Raw genomic sequence first — 19,171 nt, 5'->3', positions numbered from 1 at the left:
AACCTCCATATTGTTCTCCACAGTGGTTGCACCAACCTTCATTCCCACCAGCAGGGTAGGAGGGTTTGCTCTCCTCCACGGCCTCTCCAGCATTTATCCTTTATAGACTTTTGGTGATGGACATTATAACTGGTGTGAAGTAATATCCCGTTGTAGTTTTGATTTGCATCATAGCACCATTCTTCATTAGAAGATGGAGTAACTCTTTTACATTTTTGCAACTTTGGTACTTTCCAATATTGGAAGGATTTACATAGCAGTAGAGTCATATTTTATAGAGACAGGTTGTTTCAGCTAGAAAATACCCTAGAGGTAATCTCGTGTAAGTCCCTATTTTACACAGGACAATCTGAGGGATCAAAAGGAATCGTGACATATTAAATTTAGCGTGGCAATGCTATCTGGTTCTTCACGTGGTTCTAGAGAAAGAAATGTTCAGGGAGATTAAAAGCTGCAGCCTCTGTCCTAGACGCAGAACTTCATACTTATTGGGTTATTGAATATTATTACTGCTCTATTTTTTACAAATGTAGTTATACAGCCTATGACATATGTATCTCTCTGTTCTCTGTCTTTGATATATACCTTATCTACTGTTGTTATGCCACATTCGTACTTATGTATTTCAGTGGCAAAGATGAAGAGGTCAAGATACAATAACTTGACTGGAGTATTAGCCTTCTACCCATTGTCAATGATAACATTGCATTTGGACAATGATATTTTCCATCAGTCATTGGTGGATGTATGAGAAGGATGTGATATAGAGGTACCAGGAAGGGAATTGCAGTGATGAGGATTGAAGTAGACAGGCTAGAATACATCAAAATCTCTAGCAGAGATTTCTTATTTTGTGAAATCCCAAGATAGAAGCGTAATTACACATTCTTGCTTAAACTTCTATTTGAGTTTTGAATTTCTTTAAAAATAGTCTCACAATTTGTTATTTAACCTCACAGAGTCTGGGAGAAATAGCCTACAGTTAACTAAATCAGTCAATACCATTTTTGGTCTTCCATTTAATGGGCTTATCTTTTTAATTTTATGTCACAAAATGAGATCTTATAAAATGGGCCATTTGGGGGAGTTCCCATCGTGGCGCAGTGGTTAACGAATCCGACTAGGAACCATGAGGTTGAGGGTTCGGTCCCTGCCCTTGCTCAGTGGGTTAAGGATCCGGCGTTGCCGTGAGCTGTGGTGTAGGTTGCAGACGCGGCTCAGATCCCATGTTGCTGTGGCTCTGGCGTAGGCTGGTGGCTACAGCTCCGATTCAACCCCTAGCCTGGGAACCTCCATATGCCGCAGGAGCGGCCCAAGAAATAGCAACAACAACAACAAAAAGACAAAAAGACAAAAAAAAAAAAAAATGGGCCATTTGGGATAAAATCAGTCTTGAGGTGCTGTAATAAATTTGTCATATGGATGGAATTTATTTAATTTAATGACATGTATATAACCTTTAAATTCATGGCAATCTATGAAACTGTTTTGTTTGGACTTTAATTGTATTTCAGACAATGTTTTTTTCTGCCAGATTGTAGCTCATAAACACTAATTCCTAAAGATTTTGGGTGAATCGATGAAATATACTAGAGATAGACTTTTAAGACTTTTATCTAAAACAAGAATTCTTTGTAGGCTTTTATCCATTGTGAGATCTATTCCCAACATATTATAGCATTTTATAAATACCACCCACAAGAGGGACTTCTTATGATTTACTTTCATGCTGAAATATTTTCAAATCAGGAAATGTTTAAATAGCAGTGAGAAAACCTAAGTGTCAGTGGTTTTTAGTGTTTAAAATTTTAATGGATAGTTAAGAATGTCTTTCAGAAAATTATGGTTACCAAAGGGACAGACGGTGGGGGAGAGAGGGACTGGGGGTTTGGTATTGGCATTTGCACGCTGAGGTGTATGGAATGATTGGTCAACAGGGACCTGAGGTAGAGCAGGGAGAACTCTCCTCAATATTCTGTGTGAAACTCTACCTGGGAAAATAATCTGAAAGACAATAGACGTGTGTACATGTATAAATGAATCACTGTGTTTAACAACAGAAATGATCATAACATGGTAAATCAACTTTAAAAAAGAGAAAAAAAAGAATGTCTTTCAGGAGTTTCCTCTGTGGCTCAGTGAGTTAAGGACCTGACATTGTCTATGTGAGGATGTGGGTTCAATCCCTGTCCTCGCTCAGGGGGTTAAGGATCCAGTGTTTCTGCAAGATGTAATGTGATTGCAGATGTGGCTTGGATCTGTGTTCCCCTGGCTGTGGTGCATAAGCCCCAACTGCAGCTCTGATTCCAGCCCTGGACCAGGAACTTCCATATACCACAGCTCTGGCGGTAAAAAGAAAAAGAAGAGAATATCTTTCAGTGTTATGTGGTATTTCAAATATATGGTGGCCACATCTACATGTTTTGAATAATCAGATTCAGGACTCTAGCCTTCAGGAAACATGAATAAAACCAAATGAAATACTCAGAGACCAAGAATTTAAAGCTCTTACTCCTTGTATAATTAATATACATATCTTTATGGATCCATTAGTTTAGTATCCACACAATTTTATGTACTTTCCAAAATATCTGATAATTTTATGCATACAATGCGTATTATATATACTGATGTATGTGTATATGTGTGTATAAATACCATCCCTCTATTAAGTTTGCTGATGAGATATAATGGACACTCAAAAAATGTTATCTGGTATTTTATTTTACTTTATTTTATGTCTTTTGTCCTTTTAGGGCCACACCCACAGCATATGGAGGTTCCCAGGCTAGGGGTCTAATCAGAGCTGTTGCTGCTGGCCTATACCGGAGCCACAGCAACGCCAGATCTGAGCCACGTCTGCAACCTACACCACAGTTCACAGAAATGCCGGATCCTGAACCCACTGAGCGAGGCCAAGAATTGAACCCGCAACCTCATGGTCCCTAGTCCGATTCATTTCTGCTGCTCCAGGACGGGAACTCCCCAGCTGAGCCACGACGGGAGCTCCCTGATGTTTTAGTTTATTATGGATTTGCTTACTTTTGTATTGTGGTCCAGACAACACAGACTGTTTTGAATAACAGGAATGGAATGCTCAGTCTTTAGCAAAGAATGCTCACAAACAGGGTGAAATAAAATCATGCTTTAGGTAGATGACCGTGAACCACAAAACAGAAAAGAGAGACATTCAACCAGTGCTGAGAAGAAGAAAGAAGGGAAGGAAATTATCATTGAGGAAGTGGCAGAAGAATCAATAATTGATAATAATAGCACCATTATGTAACTTACCAAATTTTTTTCCATTGGCCCTTATAACCTTCGTTTCTTTTGTTTTCCAAGTTTAGTCACATAAAATTGACAAATAGCATGTTTAAGGTATACAAGATTCCATATATGAAGATTCAATATATGTATACATTATGAAATGACTTTGACAATAAAGTTAGTTTAAAAATGGATGAATTCCCATAGTTATCGTTTTGGGTGTGTGTATGGTGAGGACAGTTAAGATCTAATCTCCTAGCAAATTTATAATGCCGTATTGGTAACCAGAATCACCCTATATATTAGATCCCCAGAATTTATTCATCAAATTACAGAAAATATGTGTGCTTCAAGAAATATCTCCCATTTCCTCCACCTTCCAGACCCTGGAAACTGCCAGTCTACTTTCTATGGGTTCAAACTTTTTAGATTCAACACATAAGCAGGGCATACAGTATTTGTCTTTCTCTGTCTGACTCATTCCACTTAGTATAATGCCTTCAGTTTGCATCCGTGTTCTGGCAGACATGACTTCTTTACATGAAGAAGACACAGGCTTGCCCACCTCAACACCTGTCTAGTTATCATACCCTCTGCCTACTATCTTTTTATCTCCCAACTGGAATAATTGTCAGATAAAGACTGAATACATCCATCCAAAGATACACTACTTGTAGATTTTGTTCTGGATTTAAAACCCTCAATTTTTTTTTGAATTTTATGATGATTTGGAACCTTTTACATATTATTTAGCTGTTTAGTTAATTCATGCTTGTTATTAGCACTCACTTATGTTCATTAGTATAGAAATTTCAGTGTGTGCCACAGCCTATAAGGGACCTAAATATTCAAAGATCTCTTGGTAATCACACAATTTTCAGGTAATTGAACTATTGTTTATGTATTTATTTTTTTTTTGTCTTCTCTGTCCTTTTTTTTAGGGCCACACCCATGGCATATGGAGGTTTCCAGGCTAGGGGTCTAATTGGAGCTGTTGCAAGCCTACACCAGAGCCACAGCAACACCAGATCCAAGCTGCATCTGCGACCTACACCACAGCTCACAGCAATGCCGCATCCTTAACCCACTGAGCAAGGCCAGGGATCGAACCTGCAACCTCATGGTTCCTGGTGGGATTCATTTCCACTGCGCCACGACAGGAACTCCTGAACTGCTATTTAAATGAAAGAATGGATCAATAAAATTGACAAAACTAGAAAACTCCTGAAACTTTTCTACAAAAAAGGAAGTGCCATATAGAAATATATATATATATATATTTTTAAGGTTGCACCCATGGCATGTGCAAGTTCCCAGTCTAGGTGTTGAATCACAGCTACACCTAATGGCCCATGTCCCATCCACAGCAATGCAGGCTCTGAGCCATGTCTGCGACCTACACCCCAGCTCATGGCAACACTGGTTCTTTAACCCACCAAGCAAGGCCAGAGATTGAACCTGCATCCTCGTGGTTACTAGTCATATTTGTTTACATTGAGCCACAACAGGAATTCCTAAATTCTTGATACATAATGAGGGAAGCTTTACTTAAGAACAGTAATATTTCTAAAATTGGGGGTTTATAACAAATAATCATTTTCTTAATTTGAAGTATTTGATACAACTTTTTCTATTGCATCATGCACAATAATGTTACAAATGCAAACCCCACAGCATCTGTGTTTCTCTCTGTGTGTCTGTGTGTGTGTGAGAGAGATACACTTTTAAAACCACCTTTTAAGCTTCAGCTTTTCCAGGGCCTCTTTCACATCCTTGTTCCTTAAACTGTAAATCAGAGGGTTTAACATGGGAATCACTAGGGTGTAAAACAATGAGCTCATCTTGTCCTGATCTAGAGAGTACGAAGAGCTCGGCCTGAAGTACATGAAGAGAATTGTTCCTTGGAAAATCGCCACGGCAGTGAGGTGGGAAGCACAGGTGGAGAAAGCTTTGAACTTCCCCTCAGCTGAGTGGATCTTCAGGACAGACAGAACTATATAACCATAAGAGACAAGGACTCCTAAAATGGTACTCAGTTCAATGAAGCCAAAAACTGTGAACAATGCCAACTCATTAACCTGTATATCAGAGCAGGAAAGGAGAAAAAGTGGAGGTAAATCACAGAAGAAATGGTTAATCTCATTAGACCCACAGAAGCATAAGCGGAATGCTAGTGTCGTGTGTATCAAAGCGTCTGCCACTCCCACCACGTAAACCCCAGCCACGAGCAGGGAGCACAGCCTGCTGGACATGCTGACCGTGTAGAGCAAGGGGTGGCTGATGGCCTTGTACCGATCATAGGCCATCACTGCCAGCAGTAGACACTCAGCATCTGCAAAGGTGCAGAAGACCAAGAATTGCAGAGCACAGCCATAGAAGGGGATGGCCTTGTTCTTGGCCAGTAGGTCCACCAGCATCTTGGGCCCAATTGCTGTGGAATAGCAGAGGTCACAGAAGGAGAGGTGGCTGAGGAAGAAGTACATGGGCGTGTGCAGCCGGGGGTCCATTCGAATTAACGTGATCATTCCAAGGTTTGCCAGAAGATTAATCAGGTAAACAAGTAGACACATGGCAAATAGGGTCCCTTTATTCTCCGTGTTATTAGAAATTCCCAAGAAGATGAATTCCGTCAAGGAGGAGCAATTCCCTGCCTCCATTCTTCTCTGTTCTTGTCTAAACTTCTGAGGAAAATGATCAAGACAATGACACATGCAAATGTAACATTTCTGTACATCTGCAAAATATCATAAGACAGGATATGATTTCTTTCTATAAGTGTCTTTATACTCAGAAAATTATCAGTCATGTATCCACTGTTTAAAGAGGCATTGCAGTCTCTTCCCCAATAGCAAAAATTATCTGAGAAATAAAGTTGAGAAATTTGACCTAATCTAATCATGTCACTCATGAGATATGTTATTTTCTATAACTCTTCTCTGGCTTTACTTGCCTTACCTCGGGGAGGAAATTTGGATGAATTTACCTCTCTTCTCCTTTTCAAAATTATATGGAGGAGACACAGGTGTTAGCTGGTTATGAGCTGGGTCTAAGCACCTTCTATGTATGAAGATTTTCACATGGGTACAAAAATGATTACAAATTTTGGTGTCTCAGAAACATGATTGCTTTAAGAGTATTCGTATAAGTTCCAGAACAAATGGACATATGATTGACTAAAAATAATGAAAATAATTATGTTTCTGGTTTTGGTTTGTGTTGTTTTCAGTATTTAGTGGGACCTGAAATAAGTAATATTGGCCAGGTCTCTAGACCTGTATTATCATTTTGTCACCTATTTGTGGGAATTGTCTGGTGCCAAAGTATGAATCTTTTGACTTATTGCAGGTCAATGCTTAAAAGAAGTTAAAACAACCTTATTTAACACAGACATTTACATCTCTTTGGATTTTAAAAGGACTTTCATATTGTGAAATAGAGATTAAATAAGTGGTAATAAATGCTTCTGAAATATTTAGGCTTATCTATCTCCTGTATGTGCCTATTTATGTGTGTTGCATGTTTGCATTGTGCATGTCTCTGTTGACATATAAGAACTGGAATGTGGTGATGTGTACATATATATTTTTTTCTTTTTGTCTTTCTAGGGCCACACCCATGGCATATGGAGGTTCCCAGGCTAGGGGTCCAATTGGAGCTGTAGCTTCTGGCCTACACCACAACCACAGCAATCCCAGATTCGAGCTGCATCTGCTACCTACACCACAGCTCACGGCAACACCGGATCCTTCACCCACTGAGCAAGGCCAGGGATCGAACCTGCAATCTCATGGTTCCTAGTCAGATTCATTTCTTCTGTGCCATGATGGGAACACCAAATGGAGCAAAGTAACTATGACACATGATTTACATGAAGTTCAATTTTTACATGATGTTATTTGTAATGTGGAACCTCCATTACTTTTACAGTAAGACAACAACAAACCCCTTAAATGTATGTTTATACTTTCCCAGTGATAAAAGGAGCAAAGGCTTTTCAGTAAACCTATGTTAGAATAAACCATTGGGGGAAGAGAAGAACTGAGAGGGTGGGAATAACTTATACACACTACTGCTTAAAATAGTTGATTAACGAGAACTTACTCTATAGCACAGGAAAATCTACTCAAAAGTTTGTAGTAACATATATGGGAAAAAAGAATGGATATATTTATAAGTATGACTGATTTTTGAGTTAAAAAAAAGTATGACTGATTCAGTTTACTGTATACCTGAAACTAAAACAACATTGTAAATCAAATATACACTAATAAAATTAATCTTTAAAAAGGGGTAACTATTTAAATGCTATTGTATTCATGCTAATAATATCAGAGTCTTTCAGTTCTGAGAAGAAAATACTATTTGTGGCCATAAAATTACAGTGTTTAAATTGAGTTAAGAAGTATAAATGATTCATTTATAAATCTCTCAAATTTTTTTTTCTGAAAAAGTACCCCCCCACATTATTAATTTTGGAGACTTAAGAACCTACCTGAGATGAAGAGGCCATGGGTAGCTGAATAATGGGCAGGTGGCATTTTATTTTACCAGCTACAGTTGGGATTTAAATCTCTGAAGCTACTCTCCTTATGCTTTGTTGTCATGCAAACATGTCATTAATTATATTTCTGGTTCTGTATATTCCCCCATGATTACTGAAACAACTTTAGCAAAGGCTGAACTTCAGCGGTTCACGGTGGCAACCAGTACAATCTGTGTTAAGGAGAAAACTGAGAATTATTTGTAAAATATGATTCACAGTTACCTCCTTCTCAATTGAAAGTAGGAATATGATGGAACTCAAATAGACCTCTACTTGATCATTTGCAACTGTTTTCTCCTGCTTATTTTGTTTTTTCTCTTTTTGAAATATCTTCCTTCACCATAACCATGAGTATTACTACCTTCCAGTGGCATTATTTCTTTTTCGAAATATTATATATATACTATAAAATTCACCCCTTGAGCATGTATACTTTTTAAAGTATATTTTCAAGGTCGTAGAGCCATCACAACTATCTAATTCCAGAATATTTTTTTCACTTTAATAAGGGACCCATAGCCCTTAGCGATTGCTCCAGTTTCTCACCTCTCAGACCCTGGTAACCACTAATCTACATTCTGATTTTTGTGCTTGCCTATTCCAGACATATCACATATGCAAAATCACATAGTATGTGTTTTGTGTGTGTGCCATCTTTCTTTCTCTCAGCATAAAGTTTTCAAGGTTCATCCATGTGGTTGCATGTGTCCATTTTTTTTTTTCATTTTATGGTTGAAAAATATTTCATTTATGGATCTATTGTTCTGATCAGTTGGATATGTTTCTACTTTGGGGATATGACGTATAATGATGCAATAATCATTCTTGTTTCAGGACTGAACATTTGGGTTGTTTCTACTTTGGGGATGTGATAAATAATGATGCCGTATTCATTCTTGTTTCAAGGGCTATTTTTGTTACCAAACATTGTCTTATTCCCACACTCCAACCAGACAGCATCCATGAGTATTACACTGACTTAATGACTCTATCACATGCTCTACACTTATTGCATTCTTTCTTGAATTATGTTTACTTTGTTCATAAAGGAGTATCGCTACTGAATTTAAGGCTTTTGGGGTATCAGTGTCTATTTTTGGTATTTCCTGAAGTCCCTCAGTATAAGGATTCGCCAAGATCATTGTTTATTTATTCTTAAGCACTTAAGCCTCCTAAAAAATGGAGGGTGGTGGAAAAACAAGAGAAAGACACTGGATTTTTCTTTTCCTAATGATACGGCTCTTATGTGCCAAGATTTAAAGTTTTGGGTATAGATAATACTTTTTCTAAAAAAAAAAATCAGAGTTCTGCTTCTTTTCCCCTAAAAATAATTTTACCTTGCTATTATCCATATTCGTTCTTGGCAAAATTGAGTACTGGAAGTTTCACTTCCTCAGCATCTATAAATCCTTCCCAAAAGTTGGCAGTAAATTTTCCATACTTATTTTACTTTGATAATATCTTGATGTCGGGTGTGATTTGGCAACTTCCAAAGGTCGGAGACCAAACCCTGCTTTCACCATGACCTGGATGATTCATGTGTCTGTCACTCTCCTTTCTGTGTGTGTGCTGTTCAAGCGTATTTGCTAAGTTCATGGACAGCATAGAACAAAAGATCACACACACAAACTCATTATTTTTTATAAAATGTTAAAAGCTCTTCATAAAAGAATCTGGGATATGTAATTTAGAGTTCTATAACAGGATGATGATAGTTTGGGCAGATTAAAACTGGCAGTACGTATTTTTAACAGAATTTCCTTAGATAGTGCCTATTTATCATCCCTTTGGATTTTTGCTATCCTTTAACTGCTATAACTACAGAAATTGGAGGAAATACTGGATGTCACCCCTGAGTCTAGCCTTTATAAGACAGTTTCTGAAATCCATGAGCTATCATGTAAGAATTCCAACTAACCTTCTGAATAAACCATGTGACAGGCCATGTGACTACCTGGAGAGAACAAGGGAACCAGGTGAGTCCACCTTTCTAGCTGTTTGTATCATTGTGCCATTACAGAGACCCTGTAGCATAACCTAGTCCCTCAGTGAATAACACATGACCTCATTCAACATGCGGAACAGCAGAATACAAGCCAGTAGTCATTTTTTTAAACCATAGCCTTTTGGGATAATGTTTATATAGTAAAAGAAAACTGAAGTAGTATGAATAGAATATAAGCAGGAAGAAAAATTTTTTCACTGATCATTTTTATTACTATTCTATATTTTTATAAAATATTATTACTCCTATGTACTACTAGATAAACTGAATAAAAGATTAGCAAACCACATATCTGGCAAAGAATCCGTAGCCAAGATATACAAAGAATTCTCATAAATAATAGCACAATCTACTTAAAAATGGGGAAATATTTCAAACAGAGAGCTCACCAAAAAAGATATATGAGGCAACTAAGCAATAATAATAATAAAATCAGTTAGGGAAATATGTCTTGCAATGCTATATGTTCCCTAAGTTCAGTCTTCAAATGCACATTATGGGTGTTGTCTGACTTTGATCTGCCCATGAAGACAGGTTTTATATGTGGTAGCTGACAGTGTTTCTGAGATGCCAGAGAAGGATGTTCCACGTTTTCAGTAATACTTTGATATACAAAAAAATCAAATATAGAGAGGAAAACAAATACTTTGCCCTGCAATTAACCTACATTCTTTAAGCTGCTACTTAGAAAAATTTCTTTAAATTATTTTGGAGCAGATTTGGTATAGAAGTTTGTTCAACATTATTAAACTGCACCTATGAAAATGTATTTAATTTTGTATTATAGCTTTTCTAATATTCCTCCCTCTCACCATTTTCCTGTAGTATAGGCATTTTAATTAAATATATATATATTTAATATCCCTCAAGTGCTTCAAATAGTTCAGGCACTATTCTCACCATTTAGTCAGTTAAACATGCAACAATCAGTGATAAAGGTACTCTGTTCTCCCCTTTTCACAGTTAACAAATGAGTCCATTATTCAAAGTGCAACTCACTAGCTGGGTACAAGCACTGGCTTGTGAAGCAAAGGAATCTGGATTCCTTCCTGATCTAGCAATCCTGTAAAAGTAATCTTGTAAAGGAGATAGTCTGTACATGAAAGCACATGCACGCGCGCACACACACGTGCACACACACATGTGCACACACACACATGCACATACACACACACATTTCTAAAGTATTTGCTATATCCCTTAAGACATCCATTACAACCCATTCTAACATGAACTCCAGGCTCCTAATGGTCAGACAGTGGTCCAACTACTATTTGGAAGCAATTTTGAAAATTTAAAATGTTTTCACGTATCCTGGGACTACGAAGCGCATTTGGCTGTGTGAAGGAAAAAACAAACAAACAAACAAAAAAACCAAGTGTTTGATAAAAGCCCTTGCGGGAGATGTAGTGTATGTGCTGGTAAGGTTGCAGCAGGCTCCTCCTGTGTTAAGTGAGGATTCAGAGGAGTCTTGGAACTTGATATTTCAGGAGGAATCTATCTTTGATCTTAAGACTTTTTTAGCGGCGTCTTTTACATCTTTATTCCTCAAACTGTAAATCAAGGGATTCAACACAGGGATGATAATGGTGTAGAACACGGAGATAATTTTATCTGTGTTGGGAGAATACAGGTAGCTGGGTCGCGAGTAAATAAAGAGAAGCGTCCCCTGGTAGATGGCGACTGAAGTCAGGTGGGAGGCACAGGTAGAGAAGGTTTTCTTCCTCCCGCTGGAAGAGCGGATCTTTAAGACAGAGAGAAGAATGAAAAAGTAAGAGATGATGATGATGACGAAACAGATAATTTCCACCGAGCTGCCATACGTGGAGAGAAGCAACTCATTAAGTGATGTGTCTGTGCAGGATAACTTAAGCAGGGGAGGGAGGTCACAGAAAAAATGATTAATGACATTTTTATCACAGTACTTCAGAATAAACGCAAAGGACGTGTGAACCAGGGAACTCATGTTGCCTCCAAAGTATGACAAGACAACCAACCATAGACAGATGCCCCGAGACATCACCACCGTATATAGCAGAGGGTTGCAGATGGCGACATAGCGGTCGTACGCCATGGCCGCCAAGACGAAGGATTCTGTATCTGCAAACATACAGAAAAAATAAAACTGCAGTGCACAGCCATGGTAGGAAATTGATTTGTTCTCAGAGAGGAAATTGACCAGCATTTTGGGAACAATGACTGAGGAATAACAAAGGTCTACAAAGGATAAGTTACTAAGGAAAAAGTACATGGGTGTTTGAAGGTGCGGATCGATCCTAATTAACGTCATTAATCCAATGTTCCCCATTAAAATCATACTGTACAGAGTCAGAAACAGGAGAAACAGGACAAACTGCAGTTCGGGGCGAGTTGGAAACCCTAACAGAATAAACTCAGTCACCAAGGTATAGTTGCCATCTGCAAATTCCATATTCTGTGTTGTTTTCTTCTTACGAGAATTCTATCATCCTAAAATATTATAGTGATGAAAAGAGAAAAAAATGCATATAATTATAAGGTTACTTTATTGTTTCAACAAACAAATTGGCAAATAAAGAATCCCAGCCCAAACATTCTTCCAAAAGTAAACTCTGAGAAATATATTTCAAAATTACTGGTTATATCTCATGATTGCTGGTTTTATTTGACTTTGATTAATGACTAGTTCTTCCACTGAACAAACATGTCACGATTATGTTTGAATTTTCCTACCTTTCTGTATCCTAAATATAGTTCAAAGGCTGACCCAGAGAATTAAAGGAAATAATGAACAGGATGAAGATATGAAGAAATTATATATATTATTTAAAATTACATTTAAACATTTTGTAATAATAACTGTAGAACAAATAGCTCTTTCTGTCCAGGATTTAGTAGATAGTGGTATTCTGTACTCTTGACCGATGTGGTTGGAGTGGTGTAATGAGATATACTTAAGCTCATTTTTGAAAAATATAAAGTAAAAGTGATATTAATGAAATGAAAGAAAGTCAGTAAATATCATCTGTAAGGTTGTTTTTGTTTGTTTGTTTTTTGTCTTTTTAGGGCTGTACCCATGGCATGTGGAAGTTCCCAGGGTAGGGGTTGAATTGGAGCTGAAATTGCCAGTCAATGTCACAGCCACAGCAATACCAGATCCTAGCCTTGTCTGTGACCTACACCACAGCTCAGGGCCACATTGGATCCTTTAACCCACTTATCAAGGCTAGGGATCAAACCTGCATCCTCATGGATACTAGTCAGGTTTGTTACCACTGAGCCACAGTGGGAAATCCTGTAAGTGTGTTTTTGGCAGGAAAAAACTTAGTGTAATTCCATAAATCCTGTCAAGATATTATGTCAAGATGTTTTTCTCTTTGGGATTCATTACAGTTCTTGGCCTCTAGGAAGCAGTCAATGAATTTTAGTTGTCTAAAGTGGGCAAAAAGTTAGTCATAAGTTAACTTTTGTTTTTTTAAAATATGACTATGTAGCATTATCATTGATATATATGAACAATTAAAAATAGTGAACAATTATTGATTTATATGTTAGTATAATTCAGGGTGATGAGTCTAAGAATGATGTCAATTCCTTCTTCTGGTGTTGCAAAATTTTCTGGGAGTGGGGGGATTTGAATCTGACTTTACAATAAATTTTATCTCAACCTTGAAAAATGGGGAGTTCCCATTGTGGCTCAATGGTAATGAACCCAACCAGTATCCATGAGGATGAGGGTTCAATCCCTGGTCTCGCTCAGTGGGTTAAGGATCCAGTGTTGCTGTGAGTGAACTGTGGTGCAGGTAGCAGACAGTAACTTGGATCCCACGTTGCTGTGCTCAGTGGTAATGAACCCAACCAGTATCCATCAGGATGAGGGTTCAATCCCTGGTCTCGCTCAATGGGTTAAGGATCCAGCGTTGCCGTGAGTGAACTGTGGTGCAGGTAGCAGACAGTAACTTGGATTCCACGTGGCTGTGGTTGTGGTGTAGGACAGCAGCTTTAGCTCTGACTCGACCCCTAGCCTGGGAACTTTCATATGCTGCAGGTATGGCTCTAAAAAGACAAAAACCAAACAAACAAAAAAACCTTGAAGAATGGACTTGAAATACATAAAAAAAAGTGAACACAATATCCAGTGGGCTACGTTAGTGCTGCCACAGTGTGCCAGAACAGAATGGTTACAGGTCATTCTCTCAGTTATGTAGATATCATTGTGTCGGTGATAGTGCTAAGAACGTCATCATTCCAGAATCTTCTAATCATTAAAACTGCCCTTTGGCGTAGGCACAGAGAAGCCCAAGAGAATCACAAGAGTCAGTGTGCTGACTTCTGGCCTCAGAATGACACTACATTAGGTTAGCAATTAATTCATTCTTATTTTGCCTGTTTTCAAAGTAATCAGGGTATTTATAAATGATAAGAACAGACTTTAGCGTTAATAAGAATTTTATTAGAATCTCATGTTGGCCACATATTGGCTGTGTGGTCTTGCACCCATATAGCAACCATGTGAGATATGTATTTTCATTAGTATAGTACAGAATAAAATATATTTTTATATATGCTTCATAATGTTATAATACAGATGTAGTAATGTAAAATACAGTACAGTATAGTATTATACATTATCATACAGGTTAAAATAATATATATCATATATATGGTTATATTACTTTAATCTGTATATAACATATAGTACTATACTGTATTATATATTACTATATCTGTACTATAACATATATAGCATATATAATATATATTTTTAAATCTGTACTAATTTATGGGAGCAGGGGAGATTTGATAATGACAACAAATATCTCACATGGCTGCTATATGGGTTGAATTAGGAAAATTATCAACTAACTATCATTTATTGATCGATCAATCTATCGATCTATCCCTTATTGTTGTCACACTTCAGACAGATTGACACATAGTAAGTAAACAGTAAGGATTAGTTTTAACTGCTCCACTGCTCTTATTCTTTGTTTATGATTAGCATTGTGTTGCAAAGTTTTATTAATAATGGTTACCATTTTATAATGATTATGCTGTGAAATGCAATATTCTAAACACACAATAGGTAATCCACTTACTTATCACCAAAAAAATCTAACAAAACTACAATGCAGTTACTACCATTATCATCTTTCTTTTACAGATGAGAGAATCAAGGCACAAAGAGTTTGGGAGCTGAGATGTAATGAAAACAGGTTTGGACCTCAAGCTCCTGACTTCTAGATTGGCTTTCTGTAAGCTAGATTCGCATTACTAATTTCATATTGTGCATAAGAATGTGAAGCTTAGAGTAATGTTCCAAGTCATGCAGCTAGTAGGTGACAAGCATAATTCAACTTCAGGTGTATCTGAAGCCAGAGCTCCTGAGAGCAACACGAGGGTTGTAAGAGCATCAATAGTGGGGCCACTGTGAGACAGGCTGAAGTGCACAGAGCGGCTGAAGGAAGAGAGGAATGATGCACATATTTACTGAAAACACAGAGCATTGCTCTTGGGGACTTGTGCTGAGCTTTCATGTAGCCTAAGAATTGCAGGTAGAGAAACGGGAGAGGGAAGAGGAGCACATGGTAAAAGTAGAAGTTGGTGGAACTTGGATTCTTGTTTTAAAAGGGAATGAACAGAAAGAACCAATCAGAATGCTGTGATTCTCTAAATTCTTCCCCAAGATATAATAAAACCATGTTAGAACAGAAAATAAATTAATTGAAACTATCAGTAGACAGCACTGCTTCAGTTCTCTTATCTGTAGCAGGAAATCTTATTTAAACAAGTGTTTCAGATCCCTGTGGAAGCTATGTAAGAAAGAGTGGTACAAGCTAGATTTTTTGTGGGCACAATACTACCTGATACTTGTGGTTTCTTAGCTGTTAGACCAAATCAGTGGTTCTTGCTCTCAGATCCACAAAAGCCTGTTTCTGCACCAATAAAGCCATCTGGTAACCACCAAAACTACTTACCAAGGAAGGAGCTGCTTTCCAGTTACCTAGATGAATAATTTCACCAATAGAACCAAGGACTTTAACATACATTTTCACACCATTGGGGACCTAATAATCGAAGGGCTCCAAGTGTGCTCATTTCCAAGGTGCTCCTAGGGAATAATTTGCAGGTTACTACCATTGTGAATTATTTTTTGAATACCTTGATAATTATAGTAACAACCCTGTTAGTCTTAGTTTGACTAAACAATTTTGCTCAGTAGTCTTGTGCTTGTTTTTAATGATATTTGAAATCTTACCCCCTCTTTATTGCAGAGGTTATTATTTTTTTTATATTTTGAGAGTTCATTGCAGAATATTCTTTATATATTGGCCCAAATTAAAAATAACCCTAATGCCCACCCATAGGAGATTGGTTTTGTTTTTGTTTTTTGTTTATTTTTAAATTCAATGAATTTTATTATATTTATAGTTGTACAACCATCATCACAACCTAATTTGAGAACAGTTCCATCCCAAACTCCAGTCCATCCTTCCCACCCCTGGCTGTCCCTTGTCCCTTTTAGTAAGCATAAGTTTTTCAAAGTCTTTGAGTCTGTTTCTGTTTTGCAAATAAGTCCATTTGTAGCCTTTTCTTAGATTCCACGTGTAAGTGATAGCACGTTTGTCTCTCACCATCTAACTTTATTTATTATGTTAATTTCTAGGTCCATCCATGGTGCTACAAATACCATTATATTGTAGAAGTTCTTTGTAAATAGATCAGACATTTTAAAAAGTAACTATCATTATTTACATTATTTTAAAAACCACATGGAAACTCAAAAAAATTTTACCTGATATTATCAGTATTGAAAGTTGATATGTTGGGGGTTGAAGTATGAGCCCAGTGGAAGCTTCTATAGAGCTTGTTATCAGCAGCTGTTTTCTGAGAAGATGGAAGAACTTATAAATAAGCATCTTATTCCTGAGAACATGGGAGTGAGGCAAAACCATCCCAGTTAGTAAATACAGGTTCTCATCATCAACTTGATTAATCTTACATACATTGAGTATGACTGTTCCAGTAAAACGAAGATATTTAAGGGCTAGCTGCAATTGGTAGAACTATAAAAATTATAGGTTCTACAATTTTTTTTTTCACAGCACAGAATTAATTACCCTTCTGTTTGCAGAAACTTAGAGGGAATCTTGTCAAAATTTATTTCCAATGCAAAAATTCACTTCCAAATCAAGACTGAAAAATGGTCAGACAACTTCATTTAATTTAATTGTTTCTCAGGGCAAGAATTTAATGACTCCACTACAATGTGGAAGTTTGAACTACTGAAATAAAATTTTCATTTTATGCTAAGCTAAAATCTGAATTTATTTTTCCTTTTTATTTACTGTGGGATTCTTGCACAGGATATTGGACTTAGTTTGTGATTTGGGGCAATTTAGTAACAGAGTTACTATGTATATAGTACTGTGTATATAGCACAGAGAATTATATCCAATCTCTTGAGTTAGAACATGATGGAAGTTCCAGAAGATGTGGTGCATATACACAATGGAATATTACTCAGCCATCAAAAAGAACGAAATACCAACATTTTTTGCAACACGGATGGACCTAGAAACTATCATGCTAAGTGAAGTCAGCCATACAATGAGACACCAACATCAAATGCTTTCACTGACATGTGGAATCTGAAAAAAGTACAGACTGAACTTCTTTGCAGAATAGATGCTGACTCACAGACATGGAAAAACTTATGGTCTCCGGAGGAGACAGTTTGGGGGTTGGGGGGATCTGCTTGGGCTGTGGGATGGAAATCCTGTGAAATCAGATTGTTATGATCATTATACAACTATAGATGTGATAAATTCATTTGAGTAATAAAAAAAAAAGAACATGATGGAAGATAATATGAGAAAAAGAATGTATATGTATATATATATGACTGGGTCACTCTTCTGTACAGCAGAAATTTGCAGAACATTGTAAATCAGGTATATTTTAATAAAAAATTATTGAAAAATAAGGAATTTAGCAGAAAGTGACAAGGTTAAGAGTGTTCATATTAGAGATCTTTGGTTTGGAACTTGCAACTAATGTGATATAGAAGTTCATCAGCAAAATGTATGCTGCTTTCACCCAAATACCTACAATGTTCACCAAGAACCAGCCTTAGGAAAACAGACTTTCCCAGCAAATGCTCTTTCACATTGGCACGGCTTGAGAATGACTGCACTTAAAAGTACTTCCAATTTGCCATAGAATCTAGAGGTTTTACGCCTTCCAGACACTAGATGGCACCAGAGACAACTATATAATCATCAAGTTAGTAAATCTCTCAATCTTAAAGAATTTTCTATTTTTTCAGGGTTTCTAGAGATCTTTGGTGTAATCAGGATATCTAATTATGCTAGACAGTATTCTTTTTCTCATTCTGCGTGTATGTTTTCCATATTTTAAAATTTTCTTTTAAGGAACTCTTCTGATACTTCAGTAAACTGATTTCGTTCTTCTCTCTGAAACTCTGACTTGCACGTTGCAGTAAACCATCATCAAACAGAAACCCCTGATTCTATATTTCCCATGCTTGGTATCAATACCCCAATGGGTCTGGGTTAACTTTATGACAGATCAGTTAAGTACAATTGAATTAAAGTTGAACTCATGTTCTAGCACAAGCATCAAACTAGCAAAGGCTAACAATAATGTAACCATAAAGCGGTCCTAGAGAAACTGTCCAATCAAGGTGAAAATGTAGTTTACATGAACTAGCAAATGCTTTTTAAGAGGAGAAACTCTTCGTTATGGAATATGCAGGCTACTGTAAATTCCTACTACTGGGATCCTAATAATGGAGACATTTCACTCCTAGAGCATTACAGGAAGTGTATCTTAGGGGGTCTTTGAAAGAGAGTACCCAGGCCAAAGAGCTTAAACAAAATTCAGGCGTTACACCAAAAACCCAAGCATGGTCCATCAGAGTTTATAGAAAGAATTTATCAAGCTAATTGGTGCTACACAGACACAGGCTCTGAGGAGTTAAATATGAACTCACTGGTCAAAGTATCCCAGATATAAGAAGAAAATTACAAAAGTGAGATGGTACATTTGGCCCTGAACCCTTCCCAATTGGTAGATATTGCCTTTAAATTGTTCAACAACAGGGAGCAATGACAGAAGAAAGAAGACGTAAAAGGGAATGCCACTTTTCTGGCAGTGGTACAGGATTCTTGGAAGTCAAGAAACCCCAAAAGAGGTAAGCCACCACTGGGGAGGGTACAACGTCTTTACTGTAAGGAGAAAGGGCATTGGGAAACAATGCTGCTCTAGGTTAAAAAAAAAAAAAAAAAAAAAAAAAAAAAGAAGAAGAAAAGAAAAACAATTAAAAAAAAAAAGAAAAACAATTAAAAAAAAAA

General features: G+C 37.1%; 2 protein-coding genes across 2 annotated transcripts; both read right to left on the bottom strand.

Annotated features, from left to right (window-relative positions):
* Nucleotides 1-4,991: 4,991 nt before the first annotated feature.
* LOC146405177 (olfactory receptor 5W2-like) lies at nt 4,992-10,429 on the bottom strand. The gene has a single exon (XM_085010065.1). The coding sequence runs from the start codon at nt 5,976-5,978 to the stop codon at nt 4,992-4,994; it is 987 nt and encodes a 328-aa protein (XP_084866191.1). The 5' UTR covers nt 5,979-10,429.
* An 872-nt stretch (nt 10,430-11,301) lies between these two features.
* LOC100627206 (olfactory receptor 5I1) lies at nt 11,302-15,844 on the bottom strand. The gene is made up of 2 exons (XM_003354392.3): nt 15,799-15,844; nt 11,302-12,284 (listed from the first exon to the last, which is right to left on the bottom strand). Exon 2 carries the CDS (start codon nt 12,244-12,246, stop codon nt 11,302-11,304), a length of 945 nt encoding a protein of 314 aa, XP_003354440.3. The 5' UTR covers nt 12,247-12,284; nt 15,799-15,844.
* Nucleotides 15,845-19,171: the final 3,327 nt, after the last annotated feature.

Source organism: Sus scrofa, chromosome 2 (assembly GCF_054392235.1).
Source record: "Sus scrofa isolate SSC_HxYL_T2T_F1_AM1 chromosome 2, Sscrofa_HxYL_maternal_Yorkshire_Landrace_v2.0, whole genome shotgun sequence".
In the NCBI taxonomy this organism is placed as follows: Eukaryota; Metazoa; Chordata; class Mammalia; order Artiodactyla; family Suidae; genus Sus; species Sus scrofa.
This window is presented reverse-complemented; position numbering and strand designations above follow the sequence as displayed.

Coding starts and splice junctions, on each gene's coding strand:
- LOC100627206 (XM_003354392.3), bottom strand. CDS start 12,246: ATGGAATTTGCAGATGGCAACTATACCTTGGTGACTGAGTTTATTCTG.
- LOC146405177 (XM_085010065.1), bottom strand. CDS start 5,978: ATGTGTCATTGTCTTGATCATTTTCCTCAGAAGTTTAGACAAGAACAG.